The sequence below is a fragment of the Colossoma macropomum genome, unplaced genomic scaffold, assembly GCF_904425465.1.
Source record: "Colossoma macropomum unplaced genomic scaffold, Colossoma_macropomum, whole genome shotgun sequence".
NCBI lineage: Eukaryota > Metazoa > Chordata > Actinopteri > Characiformes > Serrasalmidae > Colossoma > Colossoma macropomum.
The window spans coordinates 26,384,484-26,402,135 of record NW_023494801.1 but is presented as its reverse complement, the minus strand read 5'-3'; the positions used below and the strand labels follow the sequence as shown (position 1 = coordinate 26,402,135).

Below are 17,652 nucleotides of genomic sequence, written 5' to 3'. Positions count from 1 at the left end.
CAGCTTAACGAGGCATGATCTCGTTCCCATGCCTTACTAAGACGTGGCCATGACATAATTATCTCGTTCCCACACTAAGTAGGATCTCGTTCTCATGCCTTAATACGGAGTGGCCATGCACTGTTTTTATTTATACGGATGTCGCCAGCAGGGCTCTTTAAGCACCACTACAGCCTACCTTTTGTGTTTATTAACATATAGCTGTTATGTTGTGATCTCGAGAAAGCACATTTTGTTACCATGACATCACAAGTCAATTCAGTCACGATCTCAAGATAACGGTCCAGAAAATTATAACTGCCTCACGGCCTCTTTGGACTTCCGTAAGAACCAGAAGAGAACCCCGAGTTTTTCTCCTCTCCCTGGAGGAAATGAGCTTCCATACGTAAAACATCGTCCTGCACAAACAGACTTTATTCCTCCCGCTCGCTGCTGGGAGGTGGTGCTGGTGGTCTGGGTGTGTGTAGCTCCGCCAAGAGGAGACATTTTGTGGAGAGAGAGAAAGCAGATTCACACAGACTGTCGGCCCGGGGTTGGACGGACCTGCCAACTTTCGGTTTCTTCACGAACAACGCACATTTAGCGACTATTGAACGGTTCACCGCGGTTAATTAGGAGCCTCGTTTTATGATTAACCCGTCACTGTCCTCTACTTGATCGTTAGCCGGATACATTTAATCGGATTGGCGTTCAGTCCGATAGTTTAGCTTAGCTTAGTTTACTGTCCGCATTGCTTGGCTAGCGAACGAGAAGCTAAGCTAGCCGGCACAGCAGAGCAGCTCTCCGGCCAACACTCCCCCGAACTATCGCCAACCACACAAACACAGAATGGCGTTGAAACGAATTCACAAGGTAATTTATTCTTATTTTGATTAACAGCTAAATTTTGCCTTAATGTTTCGCCCTCACGCTCCAAACTGCTGTGTACTTGTTAACTGGCTACTCGGCTAGCGGTGTTTTTAATGCTGAAGCTAGCATGTTAGCTATATTTCTAAGAGGCATGCTAGCGTTAGCTTCCCAGCGTATTTTTTTTTCAGAAATATCTACAGCTAGCGAGCTTTTATTATCCGACTAGGCCAGCAGTAATAAAACTGCTTATTCATTTGTATTTATTTATTTCCATTAACAACAGTTCGTAATGTTAAATGTCGCAGAATAACTGAAATAGCCAGCTAGCTAACGATTTTCTCTTTGGCAGTTGATAGGCAAAGGCAGATTTACAGTGTAACTTACATACAATAAAGCGCCTTTTACAGTTGGTATAATGTGGCTAAATACGCTGCCAAATGTTTAGAGCAGTTGTTTCCGTTTAAATAACATTTGAGTCAGTTAGGATATTTGACAGAGTTTGTAATGTGAGTGAACAGTTTTAAATGAGCTAGCCAGCCAACTAACCTTAGCAACGCTACTGCAGTTGGTAACGCTAATGTAGCTAGCAGTAAGCTTGCTAACCCACTGAACGACTGAGGTAAATGTTTTACTTCTTCTTCTTTTTATTTGTTATTATTATGGGTCAGCTAGCAAACACGATATGAAACCAGTTTGTCAGAGTCTTCCCAGTGCTTTTTCCTTGTAGTTGAGTGACCGGTAGTTAAGGTTAGCAGGCTTCAGATGCGAAAGGCCGGCTTCATCTTCTTAGTGTTAAGTTGTAACAGGCTACTCTTGAATGATCCTCGATCTAAAGTTAGCCAGCTCTAGATGCTGCTTCTGTTTGTTCAGGAAACATTTTGTTGTAGTTATTCGTCAAATAGTCTAAGAGCTGGGTGTTACAGTGACTGCCTTAATGAAATGATGCTCGTTGGGACTCTGATTTTGTTGCTGTTCATGAAAGCTGAACTTTTATGAACAAAAGTGAATGGACTGCCAGATGACTTGTAGGAAGCCTACTGAGGAAAGGGCTGAATAGGTGGCTGTAATGTACGTGCTTTGGTTCTCTTGGTATCACCAAAACAGCAAGTAAAAACTGGGCAGTTTAGTTTCAGTGGGGACTGAAGAGAGGACGGTGAAATTTTAAGAGCGTTTACAGACCACATCCAACCGTTTTGTTACAAAGACTGAGAAATTCAGCTCTTTTAGAGTTGTTCAGAGTTTGGTGAGGCAGATTTATCGCCCGAGAGGTAATACAGTGTGTATCAAGAGTGTCAAAATGTCAGGGGTTTTAACCTGTTCTGACAGCTTGCTATGTTAAAAGCTTCAGGAATGGCTGCTCAGAACAGGCTTTTCAAGAAGTGACGCTGTAGTGTGAAGATGTGAGATGTTGCACAATCGGCCTATTGTTGAACTTGGCATTAGCACAGTTTTTCCCTTTACATGTGAATTCATTAAAGGCGTTTAGCTGTCCGGGGTAATACAGCCTTTGCTGTGTGCTTATGTTAAGCCAAATGCTGATTCTGTAATATTAATTGCTATTTCTTCAGTGCTGGTTAGCTGAGTGGCTTGGACGGGCATGTCGGACAGGCCGTAGATGGGCTCACTACAGGAAATGCAAACGCTGTTGTTGCACAAGTCGCTTATTTTTGCTTTCTCAAGTGCAGACATTTTCTCTTCTATATCCCATCAGTGATATGCAGGCATAAAAATAGCCGCTGCTGCTGTTATCGCTGCCCTATATTGGTGTGCTGTATTTGTGTCATACTTTAAATGATTTTGCATCCTTTCATCTCAGCTTAGATGGAAATGTCATACCTGGATGTAAAGAAATGAAAATGATTTTGAATAGAGTTGGTCAGTAGTGATGCGCAGTATTAAAAAAGTCAGTATTTTCCAAATATATTGCAGTATCAGATTACATTTAAGTTTAAGGTTAATGGACGCCCCCTAAGTGCAGTTACTTTGTGTTTTAAAGAATGTCTAACAAACCTGACAGCTTGTTTTGATTTGAACTATTTTGTTCCGTGTTCTTCAGTTTTATGGCGGGGAGGAGGAGATAAACATGCTTGTGTTTCTGCTCAGAAACGTGCATTATTCTAACTTTGTTCCTGCTGTGGTTTCACAGTTAATGCTGTAAGTTTTAAATCATTTTTGTTAATAATATGGTTACAGCTTATCGTGTTAAGTTAGCTCATATGCTACCGTTATCACAGCCTAGTATTATTGTTAGGCTTTGAAGGGGAATTCAACAAATTTCTCAATTTCTGCATAATCAAACTGTAAGATTTCAAGAAAGTCGTAAAGAAAATGCCACAATCTGGGAAAACAAGTTATAAACATTACAAACATTACATATAAAAACTCAGAACTGTAGGTTCACTGGTGGTTTTGGATGGTACAAAAAAATGACTGTTTTGTGTTGTAGACATCGCAACCCCTGGTTCCTATCAGCACCCCTAAAAAGAAATCAGCCTATTAGTTTCTCTAGAATGATGCATTTCACATCAAATAACTCTGAATGGCTAATAAAGAGTCTGTGTTCATTTTTCAGTGTGTGAATGGCTGGACTGAAAGTTTTAATCATTTTTATATTGTCAATGAGTTACACCAGTCAAAAGCAATCAAATACCTGTGTGCTGCATACTACACAACCACAGCTCACTGACAGTCTTGCACAGTATGTTCAGTGTTCAAGACTCAAGCGAGAACAAGTGAATTTTCTAGGTTTTTTTTTTTGGCCAAAATAACAGGGCTGACCCTTCACTTGTAGAAAGTAGTCACAGTTTTAAAATCGCAATTTGATATTTTCCCCAAATTGTTCACCCTTAGTGAAAAGCAGTGGTTTATCTGTTTTTGCCTGAGCACAGAAAAACAGGAAAAGTGCTGAAAGGAGGGTTTTAAAGACAGACAGCATTTCAGGGCTGACACAGGACATGGAACTCCAAATAAAAGAAAATGCAAATGTGACTTTCTGCATCTGAAAACAGTGGACAGTGCATTTTTCTGACATTTACATAGCCCAGACTTGCTGGTCATCATGATAGATGGAATCTGTCCCAGATTCCCAGTACCGTCATTATTTAGTTCAAGCAAAACGATATCCACAATATTGTTATATCGTCCCTATTCCAAACCTCAAACCCATTTTACTGTGTTTAGAAGTGCTTAAAAGAATATGAAAGTATGAAGTAAGCGAGGACATCTTGCTGTGATTAAATGGAAGTTTGTCCCTGCTTATATAAGTGTCACTGTAACTTTTTTATATATATGAAATACATACATAAAATAAAATTACTGCTGCTACTATTTCAGAATCTGATCACATTTCAGACCAAAAGGAGAATATCAAATTTCTACCCAACTCTGAGCAAAATCTAGAGGATTATACTGGCCAGTGACTCAAACTGAATGGACTCCTCTCACATCCAATGAAAGGACCAATGAAGAGACCCAAACAAAAGAAAATGAAAAGAAAAATGGCGAAAAGTCACTTTCATGTGTAGCGAAGCTTTTTAATGAGCTGAGTTTAAGACACAAGCACAGTCGAGTTTATGTACATCAAAAGCTCTAAAAACTACCACACCAAGAAGCCAGCTGCTCCATATTTGTTTATTTGCTTCGCCTAGTAATGGGAGAACATGTGAGTTTAGGCTTGTACAGCAACAACTTAAAAGTTGAGTAGTGCGTGATGCCCAATATTTCAGTCGCTCAAAGAAATCTGCTGAAGCCAGTTGCTTAGTGTGAGATGCCAGGACTTTTATAATCTCTAAGGACTTTAAAAGACTAGAGAAAACATTGTACAGCTCAAGGATATGGGTACATCACTGGATGTGTTTTGCAGTTTTTTATTTTTCTCCTATTCCTCTCTCTCATCTATGTCTTTCTCTTTTCTTTCCCTTTAAGCTCTTTTGACACATAAAACCTGGGACGTTACCAGGAAATTTTTACCAATAATGTTCAGCTTTGCGTCATTCACGCTGGCAGCCTTTAAACGGTGCTTTACTAAGATGCACGCGTTCGTACTTGCCATGAAATTCTCGGTAAACAGGACATCAGTCCTCAGCATGTACACCCAGCCTCCTTCATTTCTGATTCATGAACAGAATACGCTCCCATGACATGTTTTTGTCTCTGAAAAACTGAAAAAATAAACTGTAAAAACAAACATGTCATGCAAACTAGGGATGCCCCGATACGAGAGTTCTGGGCCTGTGCCGAAATTCGATATTTTATATGTACATATCTTTACATCTTGGGCATGCAAAACTGTCTTCTGCAACTTCTGCCATGCAGCATTTTACCATTACTACATTAAATTAAAGCCATATCAAGACCATAGAAGGCCACAGTAGATCACATGTGACTTGAAGTTTACACAAAGAAAGGCAGCCAGTCTTCTAGGTAAACAGACAAATGCTAATGTTACTGTTCTAGTCTTTTTCAGCTTGGAAACAGCCAGTTTGTGAAAAGGCAGTAAACAAGCATAGGTGATGCTGAACACTTTGTTTTATTCAGTTTATACAAGCGTAAAAGTACACTTGAGCCTAGCTTTTATTGGCTCTCCCTGCCGGTGCCTTGGGCACCAGGATGTAACTACTGCTTAAGGTGGAATAGGAAAATTCAAACAAAAAGCTGGCGAAGAAGCCAACTAAAGCTTCTTAGTTTTAATGCTGGTAGTGATTTAAGCTATCAAACATCCTATTTATGTATGGAGCTACCTGAGTAGCAGCCAGTTTTGCTTGTGTACACAGTGATGTGGGAGACATTTTAGCTGTGCTGCTGTAGTGCAGCCAGCGTCGCAGAAACATTAATGGTGCTCTTCCAGCGTAAAGTAAATGCGTCATCAAATATCAGTTTAAAATATCGATATGATTCCAGTATCATTGTGCATCCCTAACATAAACGTATTGTTCTGCTGTCCAAGTTGCGTCACTTTTTGGCATTCATATATTATCGATAACGATTATCGATAATATCAGCCCCCTCGCCTCCCACTTTCTATTCTGTTTTAGTTCATATGATTATTTTTTTTAACTTTTTTCATGAAAATCTTTAAAACTCGCATATTAGTAAGGTACTGAGTAACCCAACATCTTTTGAGAACTACTTCATCTAAATGTTACCGCAGACATCAGCGTTCATGAACTTCTTCTGCTGCAGATTTGTGCAACTTGTGTGCTAATAACGTAAAAAGTGATTTCCAAAGCCACATTCTCACGCTTTCCACATTAAAAGACGTTTTCTGTCGTTACCAGTGGGACACTTAATCGGTACAGAAAATACAGCACATTTTACTCAGTAAATCACATGCAGCAGAGCCAGTGCGGAATTGAATAAAACATTGTGTACATTGTTATTAAGCGTTATTTATTACCTTTTTCTGAAAACGCCGGCTGTAGACGAGGACCAGAGAAACTTTCTCTTCAGGTTAGAGTTAACGTAGCTGCTCTACGCTAATTTTCAGTCATTTTAGCTCATTTTTGTACTGCGGGATGTCACTTTGAGGCAAGCTGAAGGTTTAAAGCACATTGGCATTCAGTTTCGATTCCATTTACGTGAAGTAAATTGAGGGGAATCTGTGCGGTAAAGCTAGCGTTACAGTATGTAGCAGAGAGAAGTAACAAGGGTAGTTTCTTAACAAACCTCTCTCTCTCTCTCTCTCTCTCTCTCTCTCTCTCTCTCTCTCTCTCTCTCTCTCTCTCTCAAGCCTGCATACTTTTTAAATGTGAACCCCAGTTTTCCAACGTATTTTTTCAAGCTGTTTAATGGTAAATTAGTCTTGTCTAATTCTCTCTCAGTTCCTTTACCAAAACGGCGATTATCGTCTTTTACACGTTACCATTGGGTTGTTTATCCATAATCGACGATATCTGATTACATCACCTTATTGACCAAGACTAGTCATAACTTTGGCTTCTCTGACTTTCCCTCAATTTACTTACATACTGATAAGGACATTTTTGCTTTCGTTATTGTTATTATTGTTATAGTTGTTGCTGTTGTTGTTAGTATTATTATTATACTCAGAGTTAAAAATGAAGTGGCATATCTTTAAATTCTCTGGTGTGATGAAGTTCCATCTATTTCATTTTGGTGGATATTTTCCCAAGAGAACAAAGCTGTAGGTACAAATGCACCGTAAAATAGGTTTTGTTTTGCAGACTAAATGAATTATTTAATCGGAGCAGCTTCACTGACACTCTGAGTTGTTCACTAGTAAATGGTGCGATGTTTTCTGTATGGCATATTAGTTCTACAGAAACGTGGTTTGTTTTGGCGTTTCAACCACAGACATGCGTCCTCTTCCTGCCACTTTCTCTTCTCTCTTTTGCGTGCAAAGTGAAAAAGATAGAGAAGGGTGTCGCCATGTCTTCAACATGCTTTCTCAGAAATGACTGTGGTAGCTTCTGAGAAAGTGCTGCGCATACCCACATTCTACCTTGCACACACGGAGGGTTTTGCATATTCAGTCTTCAGCTTGCAGTTGCTTTTGAAGATTGAAATCCTTCTCAGCTGATGCACAGAGTAATTCACTTCTATGTGACGTTAGACATAATGTAAGAACATACCAGGGACACTTTGTGTCCAGAAAAACCCTGACACCCCTTTCTGATTAGTGACTTCAGCTACTTTAAGGTGCACCGATTGCTGACACGGATGTTCAGTTGCACTCTCAATAGAAAAACATCAACTCTGGAGCAGCTGCATATCGTCGCTATCCAAAGAAAAACATGTATCTCTCTTTTTTTCTGATTTTTACTCTTTTACGTCATTTGAATGTGGCATTGTCCTTTACATTGTGTGAAATTTTCATGATGACCAATAGAAATGCTCCAAATTTTTTTTTTAATAGAATCTCTTTACAATGACTTATATTCAAAGTTAATAACATTTTTGACCTCTTTCTGTAAGGTTAGCATTTTGGAGATGCATCGTTTTTCTTTGGACAGTGACAATATGAGCCTGAGGTCCCTAGGTTCAGTGCCAAGCGTTGGCTAGAGGGATATAAAGGAACTGCATTCTTTGGCATGATGGAGCACCTTTGGGATGAGTTTGAGTGGCATTTTTTTATTCAGAACTAATCATCTTAACATCAACCTGACCTCACTGATGCTCTTGCAGATGAATGCAATAAAATCCTCATAGCAATGTTCCAACATATAGTGTAAAGTGTAGTGTATAGTGTATTGATACCTTTAATTTCAGTAGAAACGTAGAATGAGGTGGTGTATAGAGATTTTGGACATGTGGTGTACATGACTCGTCTTGTATTTGGCCTAGAAACTTGATTTGTTATGAGGCACAATATGTTGAGATATTTGTTTTCCCAATACTGATCTCACAGAAAGCTGCAGGATGCAAATGAGACTTCAAGCCAGTCAAAATCTTCATGGCTATGTGCTGTGAACATTTTGACCAGTTACAGTTACAGATGAGGTTTTCTGTAATCCAACAAAAGTTACTTATATTGGTTAGAATAATGCAGGTTTGCAATGTTTAACCATTTAACCATTTCACATTATGGATTTTAGTATATTGTAAGCTGTATATCTTGTCCATATTATACATTCTTAGCTCATTGATTATGTCAGTTGATCTTCTTTTTGGGCTGTTTAGTATGTCCTAGGCCTACCAACTACTAATTTATAGATTCACATATGGACATGAATGGGCTAACATCATGTAACTACACAGTGCTCAACAGGTGAAAATGCACTGGACTACCTCTCAGTCCAGCATGTCTGACATAATTGCAACTCATGATCGACAGAAAACAGTCATTTTTGTGTTTCCTTGTCTTGGTCAGTCCTTTGCTCGTCTTGGACTCGGGTGTTAGCGAGGGGCTTCTGAAACTTTCCCTTTTCTGGTCGGTTTGAGAGCATCTTGTGAATTTTTGAGTCTTGTTTTGAGTAGTTAACATGTTGCTTCACATTTTTCATTTGTCCATGTGTGCTTCTTGGTAGGGATGCTTGATTTTGGCAAAAATCATAATCACGCTCATTTTGGTCAATATTGATCATGACTATTTAACACGATCACTCATTGACTTTGAAAATATCATGCATTGATTGAACTTGAAAAAAAAAACTTTAACAGACTGAATTTCAGATGATTAAACAAATTGGTCATATTGCCGTGTAACAAATCATGCACAGTATTTGCTGTTGTTCCTCATTTGACTCCTTAAAACCAAAGTGTTTCCAAGCAGCTGACTTGGTTTTACCTTTCTTCTAGGGATGCAATATGCAGATGTATTTGTAATTCAAAAAAATGTCCCCCCAAAAACAAACTTGCTTGTTTACCTGCCACATGTAGCTATCTTAGACCTTGAATAAATTATTAAAAATAATATAATACAAAAGTGCAAGAGGTATATCACTGGTTGCACATGTGCATTTGGCAAACACGTGTTATCAAGGCTCATAATGGTAAAAGTAAATAAAAAATGTGTGGACTGCATCTTAATATCAAACTACCTGAGCTTTACAAGTTCGTTTACAGCAGATCCTGTGTCTTAGTATATAAAGTGTGGCTCCTTCCTTGTGGTTGAAATGAGTGAGAGGGAGGATGAGGGAGGTTTTCTAACGTGGCTCAGTCACTCCAGTAAACTCCAGGAATCCAGGACTCTCTATGACTGACTAGCTATTAGAAGCAAAACTTCCCTGTGTAGTTCTTGTTTGGCTCGTTCACAATCGGCACTTGGCGGCTGTTTGAATCCTGTGTGGAGAAGTAGCTTCTGTGAATTGTGTTTTCTCCTCATGCAGGTAACTGAGACATTCGGGTTAATTCTTACATCCGATTCAAATTCACGGTCCCTTCACAAATCACGCCCTTGGGTGCGCATTCACTGAACAGAAGTCAACAGCAAGCAACACTGGAACTACAGGAAGCGAAAAAGTTCAAGAAACGTTAACCCTACACAACTGTTTGTTATTGATTGTGTTAACCTTTTAGCTGTACAGCCTTTCAGCCTTTCTTGTAGTTCCAGTCTTGCTTGGCGATTTGTGAAGTGGAACGTGAATTTGAGGGAGAGCTGACAACACTGGCGTACTGTCAACATTCAGTCCACCACTCATTGCCCATCATAATAGTAATAATAATGAACCAAAGTGTTTCCAAACAAGAGATTACTGTGATTCAATTCGCTTCTTCCAGCTAAAGCTCATTTTCAAACATCTTGGCTAATCAACCATCCAAGGTAGAAAGCTGAAGTTAGCTTCTTATCCGAATTCTCCCCCAGGCATCTGAGTAGAACTAGTCTGCCATTTAAGGTGGGACAGAAAATTCAAGTAAGTTGGCAAATAAGACGCTAACTTCAGCTTGGTCCAAGGGTAACAAAACCAGTTCTTCAGTTCGTGTTTACAGTACAGCTGTTAAATAGAACTATACAAACCATTGTCATGCATTTTATAGCATGAAATCTAGCTGTATTGGATACACAGCACATACGGCACATCTTGTGACCCCCCTATCGGAAAAAATTAGAGCATCAGTGCGAAACGGACTGCGGCACAGTAATAATTTTGCCTACCTGTTTTCAGAATCATTGGAATGCCAGAATCAAAATCAAAAACAAAATTCGATTAATCGCCCAGCCCATTGTTGGTTTCATTCTGTGTTCTTTGGCATCTAAAACGTTTACAAAGGCGTCTATAAAAGCTCTGTGATGTTCGTGTTTATTTAAGATAGAACAGCCTGGTTCAAATACCACAGTGTAGATGTTTCTCTGATCTGCAGGCAAAGTCAGAAAGTGTCATTAGGCTAGCTGTTGAGTTGAATAAGGGCTGAAACACTTTGGTCCTACATGTAGGATATTCCCTCTGTTTGTTTCCCTGTCTCACTGTCCCTCTTTCACTCTCTCCCTCTTCCTGGCCCATGGCTTTACCGGTAGAACTAATGAGATTTAAGTTGGCTGTGTCAGTGTTGCGAATGCCTAGCCTTATTAGAAGAAGTACATAAACATAAATGTCTGACTGCATCTCTTCATGCTTTGAAATTGAGATTTCTTGGTCATTTTTTCCGGACTTTGTGGGTAACTTTTCAGCCCATTCATTTTGTCTGCTTTTTTTAGAGCAGTTTAGCAAAACCAGAGGAAAAAAAACAGGTTATCCTACCAAAATATGACCTATAAAATTGTGCTGACTTTGTAAAGTGCTTCTTTCAAAAGCTTAATATTTGTTTATTTATTAATGTGGTTGTTAAACTGAAAGAGCAAAATCATTTAATTTTGGTTGCTCTGTTATGATTAGGGTTAGAAAATTCTCATTACTCAAACATTGCATGTAGTGTAACAAACATTTGTGTGTTTTTGTGTGTGTGCAGGAGCTGACTGATCTGGGTCGGGACCCTCCAGCACAGTGTTCTGCAGGACCAGTGGGTGATGACTGTGAGTGCCATTCTCTTCACTTTAACTTATTGTACTTCATCCTGTTCTCTGATGCTGTCCGCCTTCAGCATGTTCACTTTTAAACACAAATATGGACGCTTGCCTGGGGCAGATGTCATCAGATCAGGTTATCCTGCTCCTGAGGTGGACGATTCATGATGAGACCTCGCTGTAGCGAGGATCTAATGCAGAGAGCAGATCTGTCAGCGTTCAGCATTGAAACAGCTGACACATTTAAAAGTTCAAGTGATGCAATATCCACACGCATCCAGTGCAGTGGCTGGGCGTGGATGCATTGTATCTTCCTTAGATCAACGTCAGAATTACAAATGAATTGACCCACACAAGTGTGTTCTTTTGTAGCTCTTTTTTTGCTAGGCTGGACAAGCTTTAAATTAAATTGTATTTTCTAAAAACTTTAAACCAAAGTATCTATAATGTTAGTAGTTAATTATTTTATGGATTCTTATTAAAGCTGTACGGCAGGGTGAGGACCTTTCCAGTCTGGTGTGACTGAACGTGAAATGTATTATTTGATATTAACGCACTAGAGATTTAGTTATTTTGACCAGAAATTTATTGCAACAATTTCTCAATAAATCAAATGAGATTTTCTGTTCTGTGCAACCAAGCTAAAATGCTACGAAACAACGCCTCTGTGGGCAGAGCATGGACATGTCAGTTGGTCCATAGTGGTGGAAAAGCCTTGCTTTTACTCTGGGAACACCACCCTGTGGAATTTGTGTATTCTGTTGCATGTTCACACCCAAATTATTGATTTTTAAATGATTGTAATCAAATGAATAGATGTAGCTTTGATTTTATTAGAAGACTTCACCTTGATATATTGATCTCTTTCTCACTATGACTTGTTTTCTGTCCTGCAGTGTTTCATTGGCAAGCAACAATTATGGGACCTGTAAGTATGCAAATGTACATGCATCCACATGACGGAAGTGCTCATCATTTTCATATGTCAATGAATGCACCTGTGTTGATGTGGCCAGTTTTGGCATGCTGACCTTTCTCCTGATGTTTGTGGTTTGCAGAACGACAGTCCGTATCAAGGGGGTGTGTTTTTCTTGACCATTCATTTTCCTACAGACTACCCTTTCAAACCACCTAAGGTACGAAGCCAGCATCTGCCTGTTAAAGGCACTTTGCAGTTTTTAGAATTTCATCAACATGAGATTTTTCACTTTTTTCCAGGGCCTTTCCCTCAAGAGTGACATCAGTCTTATAATGGGGGTTATTAATTAGAACTGGGCTGAGATTAAGGCTGCAGTTAATACATGTCCATTGTGTAAACAGGTTGACTGTTGGGACACACAGGCCCCAGAAATAGTTATATACCACTCGTTAGCTTTTCTCCCTCACTGGTTTTAAAGCACATGAGTGATCCTGTATTAAATCATATGTGAGTCAAGGTTGATGGTATTTGCTGTGCTGCATTTTATGAGGATATGCATGTTTGTCTTTGGATTATAAATAGTAATATGTGATTATAAATAGTAATGTTCTATACCTTTTTCACACAGGTTGCATTCACCACAAGAATTTATCACCCAAATATTAACAGTAATGGCAGCATCTGTCTGGATATTCTAAGATCACAGTGGTCACCAGCATTAACTATTTCTAAAGGTAAGGCAAGACTTCTATTGTATTGCACCTTGTATCAAAGCTCCTTTATTGACCAAACTCACATGCTAATGCAAAAGACATATAAGGAAAATTGCATAAACATGTATGACCTCACTGTGTGTACATATTTAGCCTTTGCAGATATGTAGGTATAAAACAGTTCATACTGATGCATGTGGATTTAGAAGCCTTTCAAAGAATTATGGCCTATGTTCTGTTGCAGTTCTCTTGTCCATCTGCTCCCTGTTATGTGATCCCAACCCAGATGACCCGCTAGTGCCAGAGATAGCTCGCATATATAAAACAGACAATGAAAAGTAAGTATCTCATCAGATGCTTTGGCTTGATTAACAACAATTAGAGTACTCAAACATGAGGTAACAGTATTGTTACTAAATTTTGTTAATGGTTCGTGTTTTGGTGAGCTTGTGAAGTTTTGATTGGTATTTTGAGAAAATCTTTGCAGTTTCAGGAGGTAAAACAATTGGAGATCTGTGTAGGAGGGAAAAGCTAGCTGACCTCTGGCTTTTCCCAGTGGGCTCTGACCTGTGTGCTTCAGTGCCTGTTGCCTTTCCACAGTCACCTCTCTGCCTCAACCAGGCTCCTCTAGTGCGGAGGTTTCAAGCTTGTGACCCCCTTCTGCATCAGCAAGCTTCACTGAGCCAGACACAGCTAAAGTTATGATCAGCTCACTCAAAAAACACTCTGACAAATACTGGTGGACAGAGGCTGGGCTGACCATGTCCATAAAATTGCCTCAACAGCATGCTTGGGTGGTAACATTAATTATGCCATTCTTTTCCTCAATCTAGTATTAGCGGCAATGGTTTGAACTTTGAACTGTTGTTGCATCAGTATGCTAGGTTGCAAAACAAGCCTTTTGCTCAATCACAAGGAGGGAGAATACTAGCCGTTCACTCACAAAAGCTAAAACCAGTAGAACAGTTAGCATAGTTAGCTGGCACAAGCTGTTTTCAGTGTTTCAGAAATTATGATGAATTAAAAAAGACATGAGTTTGAGTAAAACATCCTGCAGCAAGATAAGGACACACATCCTCTACCATGTGGAATTCGTTCAGTTTTCCTAAATCAGAATAAGCCTTTTACTCATAGTGAGTGATGAAAAACATATTGTGATATGATTTTTGGTCATATTGCCCAGTCTTACTCAGGATTCACTCCTAGAAATACAGCTGTACCAGCCTTGATTCACATTAAAGCACACTGATGCTTCAGCCCAATGGCAAAGCCCCGATTTGATTACTTTGCACTAGTTGCAGATAAAGTCTCACTGATGAGCCAGGCCAATACCCCTCCCTCAAGCATGACTGGCCAGAGAGTAGAAAGAGAAGTATGCCATGCTCTAGGAATAAGACTAAGCATCATAGAAGATCTTATCGTGTATAAGAGAGGGTGTGTTTGAAAGGAAATTCAAAGCTGGTTTCTTGGACGTGGATTAAATGTACACTGTTAGAAATAAAGGTTGTGTGCAGGTACATTTTTCATTCATCAAGGTACAATCTAAATGTACCCTCACAGGTACAACAGTGGTTTTAAGTTCCAGCCTTAAATAAGTTTTTCCCCAGTGAAAAGTACGTATTTGTACCTTTTCATAATCTGATGTTTTAAAACAGAACAATGAAATAAAAGCCTGCAGATGAGACGGGTTGTGTGGAGTCAGTACAGCTTAGAAAATATAATTTCAATTGATTATTTATGTACAATTATGTTCTCTGACTAAAGGTACTGAGATGTACCCTTGAGGGGACCACCCCACTGACAAGAGGGGTGCTGCCCCAGTGACAGTTTAGTACCTTTTTTTTTTTTTTTCGGAGGGTGTAGTTTTAGGACTAAATTGAAAAGCCAATGGCGTTTAACTATTACAAAATCTGAAATAGTGCTTAAATACAAATAAACAACAGATATCTCAGTCTTAAATAATATAATGTAGCCCCGGGGCAGAGCTAGGCTACTTTGTGCTTTGGGTTTCTGTGTATCGCCTCTTTTTTTTTCGTTAATTTTCTTTTTTTTTCTTTTTTTTTTTATTAAAAATATTTGCTAACGTTATTCTCATGGTAAAGGGTAGGTTTGGATGCATTTTATATCTTTTTGTGATATTTAACATGACTGTTTGTTCAGATTCACAAGTTCAGCCTAAATTGTTATTGTATGATTAAACAAAGTGCGCCTCATTGAGCTTGGACAGTGCCACACCTGTCTGTTTTGCCCTATCATCGGGAGATTTTGGGTTTAAATCCGATCCCAAATAATAGCGAATAATAATAGGGCATTAATTATTTTCATCTTACTGGTAGTTGGTCAGTAATATCAGCCTAATGATATCAGTCAGGCCCTAATGACGATACACATCACAAATTATTGCAAATTGCAGTGGGAACGTGTGGTGGTGACTCCCACACCTAACATCTTGGTTGCTTAACTTTGTTAAAATGCGCAGGTTCTTGTAGCACTTAGGTAGCCAGGGCGTAAGCGGAAATGGGTATGCTGTGTAACGAAGATCGAGGATGCTTTCAGTTTTGACCTTGATGATTTTGCAGTGTTTGTGTTGGCTTGAGTACAGTTGGCAGAGCAGTGCTTGCTTGCCCAGCATGTGACATTGCATTAGCAGTCCTCTGCACCACTGTTAATTTTCTCTCTCTCTCTCTCTCTCTCTCTCTCTCTCTCTCTCTCTCTCTCTCTCTCTCTCTCTCTCATATCTGATCATTTCCAGGTACAACAGAATAGCTCGGGAATGGACTCAAAAGTATGCCATGTGATACCCGAAGAAATGTCACCCCAACAAATCTGCATTATAGCTGGAAAAAACATCAATAACTGGGTATCCCTTTTTCCCCCCCTTTCAGTGAGTTGGCACTTCTCCCTGTCCCTGACCAAACTAGTTTTTTGCTCAGTTGTTTTCTGTCCCTTTTCAAATTTTCACGTGCTGCAAAGAAGGGGGATGTCATAGCGAGATCACGTTTTATTCATCGTTAGAAGAAGCCCTTGGGTCTGAACTATGAAGCATGTATTAAACTCAAGGACCCCAGCCACTTTGTATTGAGGTTTAAAAAATAATAAATAAATAAAGCAAATAAATAGAGTATCAACTGCTTTTAACTCACGCCACATACTGGAGGTGCTATCAAGAAAATAAAAAAATAAAGAAATACAAAGAACGGTGGTCCTTCGTGAGCGATCTGTTGCTGGGTTGGCCTTCACATTTTTTATAAGCTTTTACGATAGCAATGATACAGTCTGTGAAAAAATAATACTCTTGCTTATAACTGACTGTTTCTATGGGCAGAATTAGTCCCATGAGTACATCAGCAGTTATGAAGAATATAAGATCTATTTTATGCATGTTCATAGGAAAATAACAGTAAATCGGTGGTCTGCTGAAAATGGCTATTTGCCGACAGTGTTAAGCAAACACACGTGTCCACTTAACGGAGTTTGGAAACTTTATTTTGTTACTCCTTTTTCCTGGCTGTTTTCATTTTGTTTTTTTTTTTCTGTTGTTTATAGAACGAGGAGCTATTAGTTTATCTGTCTTCCTCCACACTGTTTGCCTGTTGCACTGAATATATGATTCGAAGCTCTTGATGGATGACCGGTCAACTAATAGCTCTACTAGCTGTTGATTTTTGTTTTCTCAATAAAGTTCGTAAAATTAGCGCTCAGCGTATGTGTGGTATGTTCTGCATGAGCTTTGTGTTGAGTGGTAAATGGTAGTCAGCTATTATTCACAGTAATCATGTGACAAGAAATCAATATAAATAGATATTCAGTTTTTAATCATATTTGCTTGTTTTTTTTTTGTTTTTGTTTTTTTAACCCTGTGGTTCATTCTTGTTCCCAAAATACTTTAACACTGCGAGTAAACTATCAGTTTGCTGTCTAGTTTAACATAAGTGATTTTCAAACGTTTGGACGCTATTGGATGTCTTTCCCGGATACAATCCAACAGTATTTTGATTATCCGATCTTCTAACACAAGCAAACGTCCAAAAATGTTAAATAAAATTATCTAAATATAATAAAATTACCTCTTATAATTTACATTAACATTTTAACACTTTTGTTTGCACACAAAGGATCTTGAGAAGTGTTCATTGAAGCTGACATGAAATGACTGTTTTATTTTTGTTTTATTTTTGTTTTATTTTGCTTTTTTCATGAAATACACAAAAATACAAACACTTCCACTGTGAGAAGACAGTGCTATGGATCTGAAAGGATGTGTAGCTGTCAAGAAGCCTCACTGAGAAAAGGAAATGGGCAAAAAAGTTGCTGGTGTTCTCAGAACAATGGACTGACCACACCAGAATCCAGACCTCAATGTAACATGTATGTAACACAATGTAAGTATTTGGGATTATTTGGATTGTGAGAAGCAAAAAATGTAACCAACTTCTAAGACTGAACTTTGGAGTTTTGGGGAAATAGCGCTGCAGATCTCTTTTTTTAAAAAATCGAAAGCAAGTCTCCTAAAATGAACGGAAGCTGTAAAGAAAGACAGAATGGACATGAAATACTGAAACATCTAATATTATTTTTAGTTCCTGGAGCTTTTTGACCTTTTTCCTGATGCTGAACAGTGAATAACTTAACCAGGACAGTAAAACGCAAACTGGGCTAAACAAAAAAAAAACATAGGAATGTAACACATAGGAAAACAGATGTTTACATTTCTCCACAGCAGACTTCATCCTTTTATCACTATTCTTTCTGAGAGCGCTATCTCAGTTTGA

At 38.9% G+C, this 17,652-nt stretch overlaps 1 protein-coding gene across 1 annotated transcript; it reads left to right on the top strand.

Annotated features, from left to right (window-relative positions):
* The first annotated feature begins 387 nt into the window (after positions 1 to 387).
* ube2d2l (ubiquitin-conjugating enzyme E2D 2 (UBC4/5 homolog, yeast), like) lies at positions 388 to 16,575 on the top strand. The gene is made up of 7 exons (XM_036590347.1): positions 388 to 852; positions 11,194 to 11,257; positions 12,145 to 12,176; positions 12,307 to 12,384; positions 12,796 to 12,901; positions 13,125 to 13,218; positions 15,633 to 16,575. The coding sequence occupies exons 1-7, from the start codon at positions 829 to 831 to the stop codon at positions 15,676 to 15,678; spliced, it is 444 nt and encodes a 147-aa protein (XP_036446240.1). The 5' UTR covers positions 388 to 828; the 3' UTR covers positions 15,679 to 16,575.
* Positions 16,576 to 17,652: the final 1,077 nt, after the last annotated feature.

What these genes read in the sequence shown, in the direction of transcription:
- ube2d2l (XM_036590347.1), top strand. Translation starts at nt 829, where the DNA reads ATGGCGTTGAAACGAATTCACAAG. An exon ending in CGTTGAAACGAATTCACAAG is followed by an intron (nt 853 to 11,193) that starts GTAATTTATTCT and finishes GTGTGTGTGCAG; the next exon opens with GAGCTGACTGATCTGGGTCG. An exon ending in AGGACCAGTGGGTGATGACT is followed by an intron (nt 11,258 to 12,144) that starts GTGAGTGCCATT and finishes TCTGTCCTGCAG; the next exon opens with TGTTTCATTGGCAAGCAACA.